The sequence below is a fragment of the Uloborus diversus genome, chromosome 4 (genome assembly GCF_026930045.1).
Source record: "Uloborus diversus isolate 005 chromosome 4, Udiv.v.3.1, whole genome shotgun sequence".
Classification (NCBI taxonomy): Eukaryota; Metazoa; Arthropoda; class Arachnida; order Araneae; family Uloboridae; genus Uloborus; species Uloborus diversus.
Window position 1 is genome coordinate 109,765,985 of NC_072734.1, and position 18,155 is coordinate 109,784,139.

Here is an 18,155-nt window from a genome sequence, read left to right on the forward strand (position 1 = left end):
TAACACTCTATTATTTTACAAACCATCACTTTAAATAGTAAACTTTTCTATCTCTAATGTTGTTTTTTCGATTTTTTTGGCTGTAAGCTTGGTGATAATCAAATAAAAATGGTTGTGTCTATCATTTATACCATACATGTTTCTTAGCTACAGTATTTAGTATACAGTAACGGCAACAGTTTCCTTTGTTTTCAAACAGACACTTTTTAGTTTCATTTTCGTACATGGGATTTTGGATGATGGAAATTCAAAAGAAAATTCATTAAAACCCTCCTTTAATAGAGTTTGAAGGAGCATGCCGGCCTTTTACAGAACGCGAAAACTACGATCGCAGGTCGCTCTTCTTATTGTTGGCATTATTATATGTTTTTATTTTATCATAATAATATTGAACTCAGTAAGTATTTTTAACATATTGAGTCAATTTTCTTTTGTTACATGAGGTTCTTTTTTTTTTTTTCTTGATGCGTGTCTTGATTGCTCTTGTTTACTTTTAAAGCTTGACTGGGGTGTTGAAGATGACTTGTTGTATAATATAGCTGAAGGTAAGAGTCCGTTAAGCATTTACTTAAAAAGTCTTTTTGTAAATATCCTGAAAGTGTAGCAGTTTTGAATTTCTTTTACTTATCAATATACAATTAGCATTTATTTTCTTTATTCAGTATGAATACAGGATTTTGGTAAGGAAAATTGATGTCGGAAACAAGCTCGTGCCAAGTCTGATCGGCACCGTCCAGCAAATGTCTTTTGAGCGTCTTTTTTGCAGTGGCGTTTGAAGAAAATATAGTTAACTTGTGGAGTGAGGTTTTTTAGAAAAATAAACAATGGGAAAAAAAGATTAGTATTCAAACAATGTGTACATTAAATATTCAATTTTAGAATACAGTGTTTGTTTTTACTCTACCTGGAAGAGATATCGAGTTCATCGATCACCTGATATGCTAATGCGTTTCAGAAAAAGAAAATATAAAAATATCAAAGTTAATGCGACTCTAAATATCTCCCTAATCTCTAATTGAAAAATAAGTATTAGTAAAACTTTTATGCCTGTCAAAACATGGACAGCCAAGTACTGATTATATTTCTAAATTGAAGTACAATAATGTAATGGGTACTCCACCATGAAATCAGAAACTGAAATCCTTTCAGGTAAAACAATAATTCTAAAGTACGGAATCGTAAAAAAATGCATTGAATTTAATCTCCGAAACAAATACATAACTTTTTTTAAAAAATTTAATACGCTAATAATTGAAAGAAAAGGAGGGAAGAAGAATCGTGTACTTACGGTCAAGCCATTACCTTTTGGAACTAAAATGTTACCTTAAATATTGTCTACAATATATGAATATGATGTACAAGTAAATAATATGATAGTGAGCTTACCATGTATGTCTTTTGCATGATAACATGAAGCAGTCGAATTATCCCAAACAATAGTTAAAAACCACAAAAATAGGTATTGCTCAAATTATAGTACAGCATATTCACCACAAGCAGTGGCATAGCCAAGGGGGATGTTGATTGACTCGTGAATAATCTGCCCTGTGGAATGGATAATTGGGAGTTTAATGTTCCCTTTATTATTAGCATCTTTAAATTTTTAAAAATGGAATACTGGATAGTTGTACAACAATTTGAACTTTATTGCTTTTCTATGTTTCTGATTTTGAATTTCATTTAATTGTTAAAATGAGTTTTGTCTGTATAAATTTAACTAAATTTCTCATTTGACATACTTTTTTGTAGACATTCCCATCGGTACGAGAGAATATCCTATATTATTATGGTGGACTCCATTTACTGGTGAAAGCGGTGCTTTTAAAAGGTGTGGAAAAGAAATTTGCTTTTTTACTGAGCAAAGAAAGTATTTTACAGATGATTTAACAAAAGTAAGTATACATTCTGCTTTCGCACGTTGGACTGCATTACAAACAATTTCTGTTACAATTTTTAGGATAAAACTTATTTTCTTTTGTGGGAAGAACATATAAATTTTAAAGATCAATATAGTAGATTAAATGATATAAATTGATACACAATGTTTAATTAAAAAAAAACAATAAGGATTTACCATTAGTACACAATTATTTTTCAAAGTTTGAAAAAGAATTAACTTTTTGTTATTTATGAGGAAATTAATGCAGATAAAAGTTAGCAAAAGATTTTTTAATTGATATTTAAGAACATAAAAGTTGGCTTATTCCTGAGCAGATGCTAGGGGGCGGGGTCATTCCCCCCCCCCCCCTTCACTGCATCTCACAAAACGGATCTCCCAATGCAATTAATCTGTTTTTGAAGTCACTTATCCTGCATAATGTACTATTGCTTTTTTATCAAATTTTCTCACTGCTGGCTGCCCTTTTCTGTTTTTTTTTTTTTTTTTTTTTTTTTTTTTTTTTTTTTAAATACTATTTATAGTGGAATCATCTTTTGCAAAGATCAGCACAAGGTGGGTCTTCACCAGTTTCATTGCTGGCAAAAATTTATGTAGAATCAATCAACTTTATTATAGCATGTGTTACATATTTTATTATCTGGAAAACATTATCTACAGAATTTCAAAGAATGTTTGAAAATACAAATTGTAAAAAAAGTACAGTTACAAAATTAATCTTTTTGTAAAATGAATTTAGTATATTCTTCGTTAAATCAATTGTGAAATATACCTTTGCTCTCTTTTTCTTTAATTATTTTATTATTATTTCTAAGCATGTGTTCCATGATATGAATGTATTTGCAACTCCAACAAACTATAGGGGGTGCTGCAGCCAATGACTAATGGCAGATGAAAAAGGTAAAACAAACAAATGCCGTAACTAATAACTTGTTTTGACGCTTAGTGAATGACAGTAATTTTTCATTGTGTATGTGGGAAGCTTTCTTTTCTATTCTTCTGAAATTACATTACACCACAAACTGTCTGAAGCCTGTAATTTACCCCAAAGAAAACACGTGGAATGGAATGTTTTACCTTTTTCTTTAGTATTGTTAACCACCGCAAGGTAGCGTATTCGAGCTCTAGAGTTGCGAATAATGTAGAAACAATTTGAATAATGTTTTAATTACCAAGATTTAAGAGAAAAGAAAAAGTTTTTAAATTACTTGTGGTAGGTTAGTCCATTCTAACATATCTTGAAAAAACGCTATCATATTTTTTTTAATCGCAAAAAATAAAGAAATTGCTAATAGTTGTAAACTAAAAAAACTTACTTTAAGAAAGGAGCTCAATTTATTAATATAATCTTTATGGAAACTTTAAAAAAAAAAAAAAAAAAAAAAAAATGTAGTTTTCTGAAAATTACTTAGCAGTACTGAAATAACACTTTCTGGAATAAAATTTGATCACTATAACTGTACCATGTGATTTCATTACAGGATTTGTAGGACCACAGATGCTATTTTTAGGTCATAAATTGAAATAAAAATATCAGTAGTATGAAAAGAAATTGAGAACTGTCCAACGTGCCCTGATTGTAATTTGCAGTTATTCAACAATTAATATGTGATTAACTGTTGCAGTGCACTACTTATTTTGTAAAATGCAGCTGAAAAAGAAAGTTCTCATTACAGAACTTATATTTTGTTTTATGCACTCCAGAGGTTTTACTACATTTTAATTTTAAATGTTTTTAAAAGAATAGATTCATTTTTACTCTTCAGCTTCTAATTACCTTTCTTTCTTGCACTTTTTTAGGCCATTCTATTTTATGGCAGCTCTTTTTCGCCTACAGATTTACCCTTACCAAGGATGCCATATCATGATTGGGCTTTGCTTCATGAAGAATCTCCCAAAAATAATTATTTGTTTTCTATGGAAAAGGCAAGTTAGTTTTTTTTTATAACCATGTTAAATGTACTATTATTGCTTTTCTTCAATATGTGCTGTATACCTTTAAAAATTTCAGTTTTATAAAAGTTAGGATCCTTTAAAAATGTATCAACTGTAAGTTTTTTAGAGCTTTTCTCTTCCTGTTTTTATTCAGAAAACTTGCAGTATACTTGGCAACAGGCTCGTGATAATGAAAATTAGATGGGAGCAATCGCCCCCCTTCCTGACTGTCCCTGACTTTTAGAAATACGATATTTTATTCATATGTGTGTCTACATTGTTGTTCTTTTTCATGTTCTATGTTGAGCATTTGTCTTTTTGCCTTTACCTTCGATCTCTAACAGAAGGCACCCTTCTTTTATGGGGATCATTGGATTCCTACTAAAACCTCTCCAATCCATCCATGATTGGTCCCCAACTAGATCCTATATCTAGGACTTGTAGGTGGTAAAAAGCATAGAGGACTTTACTATCAACAAGCCTTACTCTAAAAAATATGTACCAGCTTTTGTACCTGGATTCTGAATCCCTACTATCAGTTGTTGAAGATGGTTTATAACAGGGCTTCCCAAACTGTAGTCTGCAGACCCTTTGGGGACCCTACTTACACCTTTTTTTACTTTGTTTGAAAAATAAAGTACTAACGGTGTGTTGCTCATTGGAAAAGCAATGGGTGTTTTTCCACTTCCACAACAGACCTGTGCAAATACAGATTTTCAACCTATGCAGCCACTAAAACTAAATATCAAAGCTGTCTAAATTCTGATCCTGATATTCGGCTCCAGGTATTAACACATTTAACCAAATATATTAAAATTGTTTCTGATAACAACCTGCATGTCACTCATCCTATTTATTCAATACTTAATTTTGAATTTTAACCGTTTTGTTACTAATTGATTAATATCTGATAAATGTGATTTTTGAACTTCAGAATTTTTTAATAAAGTTGCTTAGTAAACTACCTGCCATTTTTTTCCTTTTTTTAAAGTGATGATCTCGATTAATTAGTAATGGTTAAATTAATTAATTTTAGTGTAGTTAATGGATAAATACAAACTACAGAGATCTATACAGTGAAACCCCTCTGAGAGGCCACCCATCTGTTCCGTAAAATTTCGGCCGTTCAGAGGGGGTGGCTGCTTTAAAAAGGGTTTTCGTTACAATTGCAATATAATCTCGATAATACATAATATAAGCAAGTCTAACTCATAAAATGAAGTTTGAGACCTTTCTACTGGGGAAATAGTATAATATTTAATTATTGTGATTATTTTTCGAAAAAGGATACAATTTGTGACTAAGTTTTTAGGTACTTTACTCCAAAAATTGTTTTCAAATTTTTTTTCAATTCAAAATGTATAACTTTAGCCAATTTATTTGTTACTGCATCTGAATTTTCGACATAGAGTAAAGAGGAGAGGCCCCGCTATACTAAGAAATTGAAGCCGGAAGTTGCACCTCTGTATCCCAAGATCCTGAGCTTCTTGCTAAATATCTTGTGACACACTTTGCTTCAAAACATTCCATTACTGAATCTCAATCGGTTGTTAAGTTAAACTTAGATATTATTGCAAGTTCATGAAGCATGTTTTTGCAATTGCATTAAAACATGAATTAAAATTCAAACCAACCCGCCAGCTACTTTATTTGATCTCTTTGCAAGATTTGTGAAAACTATTCTCGAGAAGCGATCATATTAACATAACTCCGCTCATCATTGCATCGCTGTATCCCATAATTCCGGCCTTCAATTTCATCTCCTTTTTACCATAGACGAGCTCCTCTATGTAAATTTCTTTGCTCTATGATTTTCAACGACTTTATCTATTATCCCCTAAATCACTTCAGTTTAAAGTTGTGCTTTGTTGATGATTACAAAATGTATTAGTGAATTCATCGTCAAAGGCCGAATTAGTGCCTGAATGGCATGAAAATGTTTTTGTTCGAAAAACTTTAATAATGCTCAAAGCGAACTGATAAGTTAATATAAACCAATCCCAAATTAATATTAGATTTGAATAAAAACGCTTTTTTTTGCTGACTCGTTGATCAGAGAGAAGTCATTTCTCTCAGTCGACACTAATTATCAAAGCACTCCATTGCTGTTCCATGCTGATAAGAATTCAAAATCATACTCTATTAATCCTCTCGCAGATTTTCCATTCTCATATGGCTCAGAATTTCAATATGTTGTTTGAGATTCATAAAAATGATCTTTGACAGTGTTGTTTGCAATTCAGATTACACATTCGCACTGACCAACTAATAAAATTAGCATGAGTGACATTTTTAATCCAAAACTATTGGAATTTGTTTCCAGCCAATAAAATTCAAACTGAAGGCCTCTTTTGCTGTAAGCCTCCTTAAACTGAATGGCTGTAGATTTGAATTAGAAAGTGAACAAATTTTCCTGAAAATTTGTGATGGTCGCATCCACTCGACAGCCATTCAGAAGGGTTGGGTGGCCGTTGCTAGGGGTGTCTTTAACATTAAGGTTAAGGCCTAAAATATCAGTGCCGCAAACATTTAATCGTTAAGATAGGTGGCCACTCAGAGAGGTTTCACTGTACACTCTAATGACACTAAATATCAGTCTATCAAAGGGGTCCATCAACTACAGTAACCCTTCGTTATATCACGCTTTTCGGGGGACAAAGAAAAAGAGCGATATATCCCAAAGCCCGATATAACGGAGGGCATTAAAAATAATTATGTCTAATACACAAGTAAATTGGCATTCGTTCTTTTTGACATTAGTTTCTAATGGTTTCGATGTGGGTACTATCACACCTATTGAAATTTAAACAAGATTGAAATTTAAGTAGATTTTCACCGTCAGAAAGTTAAAATCATCAAATGGCGAATGAAGACGATCTTTCTGAGCTACCGTGAGATAAGAATGAGCATTCCAATACCCTCTTATTCCAAGTAGGTTTTCTAATCCATTTTACTTGCTGTAGAAAGGATGTGAAAAGTAAAAGAAACCAGATTGTTTCGAGGAAACTATTTCGCCCGTCCAGATCATTATTCCCTTCTTTGATGCAAATCCTGGTTTGTGCAACCAAGTACAAATCTTTTCTGTACTAAAAGAAGGGCATATGTTCTCTTCTACATGGGCTACTATGACACTTGCTTGATGTCTCTCACTCCTTGTAAAGGCAATGTATCAATACAAAAGAAGATGTCAAGTAGTTTACAGACCATCTTAAACTGAAATATACTATGTACATTTGGATGACAGGAATTGCTGCTGCTTTTCCAGCGAATTCAGAAGAATTGCTTCCTTTTGTTCATTGACAAAATAGAGAAGAAAGAGACCTTCTCTGTGCAATACCATATGTTTTCAGAAATGGTTTCAAACTTAAAGCAAAGATTTTTTCTTATTTTAGTCTTTAATATTTCGGGAGACAGAAAAAAAGAGCGATATATCCGAATGAGCGATATAGCGAGGGGCTGTTGTATTAAGTTTGGGAAGCCCGGTTTATAATTTACATAGCAACATTTTTGTCCATTCTCTGGGGTGGAACGCATGAAGTCCTCAGATGCTACATATCGTCGCCTCAGAGCAACAGTAAGATATCTTAGTGTTATTTCTGAGATTAGATATCTTATTGTTGCTCTGAGGCGACGATATGGAAAGTCACTCATTGCATGGCTACACGGTTTGTTAACTGCATTTTCAAAGAAAATCTGGGAGCAATACATTGTGTGTGTTTATTTTTAGTGAATTGCTTATTTCAGACTTTAAAAAAAATATTGTGCTTTGTAATAGCTGTACTTATTTTTTTCATTTTTATTGAAGAAGTTTGAGCTAAGGAGAAGAAGTTAAAATTCTAAAATTTCAATTACTTGAAAATATGGAGATTTGCTATTTTTATTTTATTTAGTTTTATTTGTTTTGCAATGACGACATAATGTAGGAATTTTTTTTTTCTTGTAAAGCTTTTTGTTTACTTCAGAGTAATGGTATAGTTTCTATAGACTGTTTTTTTGTTCACTGTTTTTACATCTTCTACTGTGTTACTTTTTAAAACTATTTATATTTATTTGTGAATTATTTTTCTGATGCAGGTTATGAAGTTGTTTAATCACACGGCTACATTTAGAAGAGAATCGGATTTACCTCTCACTTTGCAATACTTACAAAGTCTAGATTCGTTGAAATCTAAAAAATTTTTTGTGCCAACTGCTGTGAAAAGTTTAAAATCAAAAGAGCTAGCCCCTGTAGTTTATGTGCAAACTGATTGCAACACTCCATCAGAAAGGGATTCATATGTTGAAGAGCTTGCCAAACACATTCCTGTTGATTCATATGGGAAATGCTTACAAAATAAAGAATTGCCCCCTGGGTAAGTTTGCGTTTCATAATTTCAACTGGTTTAACGATAACAACGTTTCATAGTTTCACACACCATAATTTTTGATGACAACTAACCCTGTTGAAAGACAAATTTTTGAAATTCAAATAATGGTGGCTTCACTGCCGGCATCAAAAACATTACTACTTTCCGTTCTTGTAAGCCCTGATACATCCAGGATGTTTCTGACTTCAAAAAATCCTGGAGTAGGACCCACAATCCCAAAAAGGAATTTTAATATTTTTCTGCACAAATTTACTGTCAAATATTGCTAGAAAAGAAATTGGTCATTCTAATCAGCAGTGCAGTCTCAGGAACTGCTTCAATGTGTGTGTGTGGGGGGGGGATTAGCTTAGTATTTTAAAGTTGTACATTGTAAGTCCTGAATAATTTTATCACTGGGGTTGTTGGAAAGTGGAAAGGTATCTGAATGTAGCATATTTATGTACATTATTTTACATGCTTTATTCACTGAAAAATTTTATCAATTACTTGTGGTTGTTGCAGTATGTCTTATTAAATATTTTTGAGAAAACCTATATCCTTAGCCAAATAAACATTTAACTATTTTTATGATTTTCTGTATAACATTACAGAAATCATGACTCTTTAAGTCATTATGACTTACATAGAGGCTTTACCATTTTAATTGGCATGTAATGAATTTTAATTGGCCAAAAACTGTGATAAAACTATTGTAGTAAATATTAATTTCACTGTCTTCCTCCAGGCTCACTGATGCTGCCAGTTCTTTTAATTCAGAAGCATTCTTCTTTATTCTTTCTCAATATAAGTTTAATCTTGCATTTGAAAATGCTGTTTGTAGAGACTACATTACTGAAAAGCTTTGGCGTCCTTTGGAAATTGGATCTGTTCCTATTTATTATGGCTCACCCGCTGTTGAAGTAAGGTTTTTTTTTAATCATTTATAAATTTATTGTTTTTTTTCAATAGCTATTTTATTTATATCACTGAAACCTGTATAAAAATAATTGAAATCAGAATTCAAAGTTCAAAATAAGTTTCTATGAGGGGACGTACTGGCCCGCCGGCCCATCGGGTGATGCACCCTCAAGCCTGAATATCTTTTTTTTTCTTATTTATCTTTTTTAAAAATTTTTTGGTGCGACTTTTTTTTTTTCCTCTCACAAACCTGTGCAACTTCCCTTCTCTTTTTTTAATTTAAACTCCTAAACCTGTGTACCATCGGGTTTTTTTCCCCGTTCTTTCTTTTCTTTTCTTTTTTTTTTTGCATCATTCTTTTTTCTTGCACCTCTTTCTTTCTGCACTTTTTTTTTTTTTTGCACCCTCTAGAGGTCAAGGTTGGAGCCCTCTTGAGGGACCCAGTCCGCCCCTGTTTCTGTGTTGGGTTAAAAAGGATTTCTTGCTATAATCTTCAAAAGTTCAATTTTAGTATCATTTTCTTTGCCATTTATGAATTTAAAGAAAAATTCATAATTCACGTCAAAAATATATTAAGATAAGAAATTATATAATTTACTAAACTTCGAGCTCCATCATTAAAGTTTTATTGCACTTGATGAGCACTACTTTTTGAAGCTCAGGATAGTTGTTTACATTTTAACGCTGTTTGTTCCATTGCTAAAAGAAATTAACCTTGAAGACAGATTTTTCTTTTAATTTTTTGGTTTGTGGTATATTTTGTCCATTTTAACTATCAGTTGTTGCTCCTACAACTCATGTTAACAAAGCCTGATTAACCTTAGCTACATTCAGGGCCGATCCTAGGGTGTCGGCCGCCCGTGTGCAAAGACCTAATGTGCCGCCCCTCAAGAGCAATTGCATATTTTGACTAATCTTTAACGTCTATATAAATCTTTCTTTAAATTTCTATGCCAAGTTCGAATTTAAAAAAGGGGGGGGGGACAGAAGAATGATCTTATAAAAAGGAAGAAATTTTTATAGTAAGAAACTCCTTAGGTACAATTTATATCTTTGAAGAAAGTAATAGATACCAAAATTTACTAGTCGTAAAAACGCATTTTATAGTGAGATAAATACCTTTGTGCTGTTGTAAAGAAACGAAAAGTAACAACATATAAAAAGCACAAATTCGCATATTACCTTCTGCGAATTTGTGCTTTTTATACGTTGTTACTTTTCTCATTTTATAGTCTTTCTTCGGTGACATCAGAGAAGGGACGGAGAAAGGGGAAGCGTGGGGGGAGGTGTCAGGGGTTCAGGGGAGGAGGATTGCTCCAAGAAAATTATCGAAATTGGCGTATGAAAAATGTTTTTGTTAATCTTTAGTTGTGTTTGGTTGCAAAGACATAAGAGTCAAGTATATTCAAGGTGCATGGAGAAATTTTCGAAATTGCAAATATCGCAATTTTAGGAACTTTTTCGAGACTTTAGGTGAAAGTAATGTTGCAGTTCTTTGCTAAAATTCTTTCAAAATTGAAATCAATTTGAAGCTATTTTTTAAGACCGTAGCTTAGGAAGGATCGGCGTTCTTCCCGAAAAATCTCCGAATCTGAAATTTTAAACCCGCAATTTTGGTTTACCTTTGTTAACGTTGCAAGAGGGAGGGAGATTCAATCGTCTCCCATCGAAAGATTTCGAAATATAAGTTTAAAACGCAAATTTAGGCCGTCTTTGGTGACGGTAGGGGATCTGGCGGCTATCCTCCGGTAATTTCTCGGCACTATTTTTTCGAAAACCCGTTTTTGGCTATATTTGAAAACAATAGGAAAAACGTGAAAATATTCCGAACCAAAATATTTTTCGTAACTGAAATCCATTATAGGCTATTTTTGGGAAGGAAGGATTTGGGAGCTCTTAAGCGGATATTTCTAAAATCGCAATTTTATATTATCTTTGGTGCCGTTAACAAAACTGGGAAGCTTCTACGGATCTTTCGGATATTTTTCAACATTAATGTCTGAAAAATATAACCATAGACTTTTGTCCACCTCACTTCGACGATTGATGTATATGCCCTATCACCGTGAAAAGTTACATAAGCCTGGCACTTCTTCTCCGGAATTCTTTAGAAATATAAGTCCCAAAATCGTATTTTAAGCAATGTTTGATAACGATGGGACTAAGAGCGGGCGGGGGTTCAGTGTGCCCTCACGAACTGTGTTTTTGAAACTGAAGTCAATTTCAGGCTAGTTTAGGCAGGAAGCTGTGGCTCCACGGAACCCTCTAAAACGAAATTTTCAGGTATAGTGATTGCGTGGGAGAAAAGGGGGATCCGGGGTCTTTCCCCAAAAGTTCTTCTTGAAACTGATGTTTGAAAAACGCAATTTTAGTTTGTTTTTCAATACGTTAAGTTAGAGGGGGTGGAATTAAGGGCTTCTCTAAAGACGCTAATTGAGACTGTCTTTGGTAGTAATGTTTGTGAATAGATTTCGGGGTCCTCCACTGCAAAAATTTTGAAAAATGCCAAAGCAATTTTATATGACGTTTGATGATAGGAAGGGCTGTCGTCTGAAAATACGTTTTGAATTTTGGAGCCAACATTTTTAGGCTATTTTTGATTAAGTTAAAATGGAAGAGGTGAATCAGATACTTAATTGAGTCCTTAAGATCGAGGGTTCAACCAGCGAAATTTTCCGAAAGTAACGTTCTAGAAACAATTTTAAGCCTTCTTTAGTTTCTTCAAGGAGGTCATGGCATCCTTTTGGATCTTCGTTTTGGAGCTACATTTAAATTTGCTTCCGGGGGCAAGGGCCCTGTCCTCCTACTTGATCTGAAACCGGACAGTTCATTCAAGATTTTAATCACAAAAATTGTCGTAAAGGGGGAAAAGTACAACATTTTAGTTCATCATTCATATATGTCACTCTCAAGGGAGTCGCAATTTTCCACTTTCTCTCCACGCATCCACGATTGTTAAACACAGAGTTTGTTACATAGTTAGTTGTTTGAAATGCTTGCGAGAGTATCTAATCAGTATAGCTTTTTTTTTAATAAATAAAATATGTCTTCATTGTTTAGGTTTATAAAAGCTTGGGGCGTAAACATTAGTGGCCGCCCTCGGTGCTCCTTTTAGATGGCACCCTTTCATGCTTCAGAAGGGGGCCTTTCCCCTCCCCTGTATGTATGCCTGATTACCGGTTCTGTCACAAACTTTGCAACCAAATGAAGCATGTGTGTTAAGAGTAGACATTAATGGACAATGAACCAACACAATGTTCCCTAACATTCTATTTTTCTTAAACTATGCTATGCTGTCGGGAAATCGACACATACTTTGACAATTGATTATTTAAAAATCAGCATATTTATTCTATATTATAAGTTATCTTGTGAGAAATTCTTGAAGAATTTTGCTTGATTATAAGAACTATATGATGCGGCCTGCGGCCGCCCCTTGCTTTGGCCGCCCTTGTGCGGCGCACACTCTGCACACCTGCTAGGATCGGCCCTGGCTACATTCAACATTGAAACTTTTTAATTATTAGTAGCGTTATTCAGGGATATGCTACCTGCGTCAATCGCCAATCCTGCGCCAAACTGCTCTAAAAAATCGCCAAATGGCTTTTTCTGCGCCAAAATCGGACAAACTTGCGCTAAAACTGCAATTTTTTAATTAATGTTACAGTTCCTTTAGCATATTTGGCAGTTTTGGCAGAATATCATCTAATTAATTCATTTAGAGCTTGTTTTTACGATTTTTTTGACTTAGTTCCATTTTTTTGTGCATTCAATTGCATCCGCTTTTGAAAAACTTGATCGTTTAAATTTTTTATGTGATTCTGTTCCTTTCACTAGAAAAATTTTGCACTGATCAATTTTTTCAACCTTTGTTATCTCTTGTTTTCAGCACATGAGAACTTGTAACTTCGTCTTCTTGCCATGCCCACTCGAAAATGTCAATCCAGTTGTATCCAAATTGATTTAAGCGAATGCCATCTGTAAAAACTTAATATTGTTCACCAATTTTTAATCTCGGGGTTTCTTAAGATTTTAGGACAGAAAATTGATCTCTAGTTTTGGTTGGAGACACTTTAGATAGCAAAAATCTGGGAATTCTAATGCTCTGGTAATGAGTATGCAGACATTTAAAGTTTCTCAGATTCAGACATTTTTTCCATATTCTTAGTCTGTCTTAAAACTTTTATTTATTCATTTATTTATTTTTCTTTTTTTCACATTTTTCATATTTTTTTCACGTGTGTTTAAAAATTCCTTTTCTGTGATATCATTTCTCAAAATCAGTCTTTCTTTTCATTGTAATTTCATTGTAAATTTTGTGATTTAGTATCAAAAAGTTAAAAATAATAGGTTTTAATGTTGCCTTTGCTTGATCTTCAGATTTGTTAATCAAGTAGTTCAGTATATAAACATATATGCCAAGAAAAAATAATAAGAAGAAGGTCAAATATAAGTGAATAAATTAAACATTCCAAATATATATATATATATATATATATATATAATAGCTCTTTAAAACTCACTTGTAACTTGTTGAGGTAAAGTTTTTAAATTCAACCATTCTTTTGTGCTTTTTTAAAAAAACCTTTTTACTTTCTTCTATATCTAATATATAGAAGAAAGTATTGGATTCGTGCAAATTTTCGAATTTTGACGGATTCGAACGTTTTGAGGTGTGCTGAGTCCATTTCGACCATTTTTGGAATGTCTGTCTGTCTGTGTGTGTGTGTATGTATGTATGTGTGTGTGTATGTATGTATGTGTGTGTGTATGTATGTGTCACGTCTGTGTGTGACCAGTTTTTTGTGGCCGCTCTACAGCAAAAACTACCGCATGAAATTGAACGAAATTTGGTACACATATGTGCCCCTATGTGAACTTGTGCCCATTGGTTTTTGGCGCGAATTCCTCCAAGGGGGTGGAGCAATGGGACGTTTTTTGAGTTACGCGTGATTGCTATTCCTCAGGAAGTAACTGGCGGAATCAAACAAAATTTGGTCCATATGTTGCCATTAACAGGAACAGGTGCTGATTCAATTTTGGTGTCAATAACTCAAACGGGGGTTGAGCTATAGAACGTTTTTTGTCGTCAATTGTGACTGCTGTATCTCAAGAAATAATGAACGGAATGAAAGAAAAATTTATCGGCAAGTAGCCCTTAGTGGGTATAAGAACTGATTTTATTTTTGTGTCAACAGCTAAAAAGGGGGTAGCGCAATCACCCGTTCTTTTTTTCCATTTTGAGTGCCCTATCTCAAGAAGTAATGCTACGTTCTGGTTGAAATTTGGAATATATGTGAATCCATATGTAAACAGGCTTTGGTTCATTTTGACGCCGATCGCTCCAAGAGGTGTTGATTTTTTTTTTTTTTTTTTTGCGAATAAAAATATTTTTATTAATGCAACAATAAGAAAGATAAATCGTAATAGATTGTCGTCTGCGTATTTCTCGTGATTTTAATTGTATGGAAATGATCGGAAATATTATCTCAATGATTTAAAATTTTTAACTGTTGCCATCTTATGTTTGTTAATAAATAAAATATTTGTAATTAATTCAAGTAAGGCTTTTAAAGTAACTTTCAATTTTCGCTCTTTGTTTTGTTTTTACAATAATTCAGACATTGGGATGGTCGTCAAGTTTTTGCATGTGTAATTTTGTTTTTGTTAGGAATATTGCTTCCTCGTCAAGCATGGGGAGGGATCAGAAAAAGGAAAAATATAGAAGAAAGTTTCGTGATGGCCACAACATACTAGTTGAATATGTTACATAAAAGCAAACAAATTTTAAAAATAGGTATTAAAGCACTCTAACTTAAATGTGCACTAAAGCAGTGATGTATTGAGCAAAGTAAATGTGTGCACTAAATTTAAATTAGAAAGAATAAAAAGAATAATTATTTAAAAAGAAGTGTAAGAAAAAAGTAGAGCTGGACAGGACTTGTCTTTTGTGAAAAATATTTGGCAAAAAAAAAAAGAAGTAACTGAGAGAGCTTCAATTTGTAGTAGTAGTTATGGTATTTTTGCATCCTTAATCTCCTTTTTTTATTATTTTATCATGTCACACGTGTTTCTGTGTGTGAAATATACATAGTTGCTCTAAATTGATGCAAAATTTAAATTTTTGCTGCTCCAAATTTGCAATTTTACTTCTCCAGGCTGCTCCAAATTTGCAATTTTACCTCTCCAAACTGCTCCAAATTCACCGTTTTGCTGCTCCAAACTCACCATTTTCCTGCTCCCAAGATCGTTCCAAAAGCGAGTTTTGGTCGGGACATCGCTGCATTATTTCTATAAAAAAATTACTATATAGATTTGTGTATTTATTTTTCTGTAAAAGAATGGAGGTTTTTAAATTCATCAAAATATATTCTCTGAGAAAGTTATTTTTCTCTTCAACATTGAAAATTATCAAGGGGAAAGGCTTTTATTGCAATCAAAAAGTTGTTACATATGGGTATACTATTGAAATGTCATAAAACGTCCATTATTTGCCTTAGTGACTAGTTTTTATTCCTATTTAAAAACTAACTGAAAGAACCTGAATTATGTATTTTTTCCTTTTAGGTGATTCAGTTTTAAAACTTTAATGTTTATTTGAACAAGTGTAATAATTGTGTTTATAAATGATTCAGTGAGAAAATGAAAAAAAAAATAATTTAAATACTTAAATTTTGAATTCAAATTATGTTTTCCACAACCATGAGTTGCGACAGGACCCTACTAATTGGTTACTACTCTACTCACTTGTTTCTAGACACGGCTCCTGTCCCTCCAAGTCTACTCTCCTGTTGAACGGAGACGTGTGTATTAGTTGTGTATGTGTAGGTTTTTGTGTGTGCATAGACCTGTGTGTATGCATGTTGGCGTTTGTGTATGTGTGTGAGTGCGTATGAGCGTGCATGTGTCTAGGTTCTAGGACATGGACGCCACCGACCAGGAGTGGCTACCGGAGGACGGAGCCGCGCCTGCAGGTGACGGTGGTGGTTGAAAAGGCACGGAACATCAAAGACTGTCAAATGAGAACAATAAGCAATCGTGATTGCGCAAAAAAAAAACTATAATAATGATTCAGTATGTGGAATTTATTGAAAAGGCATAAAATTTGGAAAAGCAAAGAACAATAGCTGAAGTTTAACAATTACAGTGCAGTTCATTGGTCACTTGCATTTTTAAATTCATTGCCTTCTTTACACTTTAACTGGTAAAATAACTTCTGAAATGTAAAAGCTTATGTATTAAGATGCAGTTCATTTGACACTATTACCTTAAAATATTGACAGTTCTTTTTTCCCTTTACTCAAAATATTCCTTATAATTTGCTCATTATAAAAGAGTATACATTCTTTGAAATCGGTACTTTTGCATTTCCCTTTCTAGGATTGGCTTCCAAACCCTGAATCAGCCATTTTGGCAAAAAACTTTGCCAGCCCCAAGCATTTAGCTGAACATTTATTGCGACTTAAAGCTGATGATGAAGCATATGAACGTCATTTGGAGCATAAAATTCTCAACAAGATATCCAACAAAAGGCTCATAGAAGGTACTGCATACAGAGAATGGGGAGTCAATAATGATCTTACAAAACCAAACTTCATTGACAGTTTTGAATGTTTGGTGTGCAAAAGAGTTGCTGAGAATTACAGAAGAGAACAAAAGGGACAGAAGCGAAAAAAATACCAAGCAACAATGGAACACTATGGTTGCCCTGAACCTGTTTCTCCTTTCACACTAGAACCAGATTCCAGTAGTTGGTGGTTGGAACTTTACAACAAAGCTAAATTTGAAGCTGCTGCTTTAGAAAAACTTTTGAATAGAGGGGCAAATTTTTCTGCCACTGAATTTTTCCAAGAAGTTATTAATTTACTGGAGAACAATGCATCTCAATGAAAGTTTTTCTAGGTTTTATTATTCTGTGAGCGGAATTCATTTTTATTGTTCTGTGTTTAAAGACAATTTAGAATTTTAGATCTCTACACATTTAAATGTTTACTAAATCTTGAAGTCTTATGTATTTTAAAATTTCTGAGTTAATCATCAGGAGAGTGATGGCGTTGTTATTGCATGTTTTCAGAGACATTGATTTTCCAAAACAGAAAAGTGGCATATTCATCGACATCCAACACATGACAAAGCAATAGTTATTACTAAAGGTTGTGTGTCTGAGCAACTAAAGGTTGTGTGTCTGAGCATGTGTGTACCATAGTGGCCAACATTGAAAGACGGAAACTAGGGAAACTTATGCATAAAATTTGAAAGATTTTGTATGAATAACTTTAGCGGCGAAGTTTTTACGTGCAAAAGAGATTATTTTTGACTAGCCGGGTACCCGGTGCCCAGGGCCGTAGCCAGGAATTTTTTTCGGGGGGGGGGGGGAGACATGGTCAGAGGCAAGTGTGGTTCCAGACAAGTAGTCCAGGGGAAGGGGGATAGGGTTCAAAGTTGCGTTTATTTGGGGTTTGCAAAATCAAACTAAAAGTAATAAAAAATTAGTTTAAAATAGCTTTTTTTATTAACTTATTATAAAACCATGCGACGAGAACTTTTAGAAAACTTTTCTACTACTTTTTCGGGACAAACATTATTATCCCAAAATACACTTAATAAAGTGAGCCCCGTCAATCGTTCTTCTTTCGTCGCATTTCTCGTAGCTGTTTTCAGTCGTAGAGTATAGTCGCATTTAAAATGCTTGTTTTAAATGAATGTATTGATAATTCTTGCACCAAAAATGTACTTGAAATACCCCCCAAAAACAAATCTACAGCTCAACTACATACCTGATTAAATACTTTTAAATACGTATGAACATGAAATTTATCAGTAGTCAACTATATATGCGTTATCCTAAAAAATGAAATATAGCTTGCAAAGCTATGTTGACAATGAGTAAAGAGTCAGCACTTACCAAATTCACAAAGCGATGATACCAAATGCTAAAAAGCTATTTTTAGGTGGTGTTTAGGCGGTGAAATCAATAAAACATTCAACCTACCACGAAACTTGATGTTCCATCAGAGGACAGAGGGAACCTCAATCCCCCTCTACTTTTGAAAGAGAAT

The 18,155-nt window shown here is 33.4% G+C and overlaps 1 protein-coding gene across 1 annotated transcript; it reads left to right on the forward strand.

Moving 5' to 3' along the window:
- Window positions 1-260: 260 nt before the first annotated feature.
- On the forward strand, window positions 261-17,035 carry LOC129221507 (alpha-(1,3)-fucosyltransferase 10-like). The gene is made up of 7 exons (XM_054855998.1): window positions 261-397; window positions 500-545; window positions 1,750-1,892; window positions 3,698-3,823; window positions 7,907-8,184; window positions 8,924-9,098; window positions 16,477-17,035. The coding sequence occupies exons 1-7, from the start codon at window positions 296-298 to the stop codon at window positions 16,984-16,986; spliced, it is 1,380 nt and encodes a 459-aa protein (XP_054711973.1). The 5' UTR covers window positions 261-295; the 3' UTR covers window positions 16,987-17,035.
- Window positions 17,036-18,155: the final 1,120 nt, after the last annotated feature.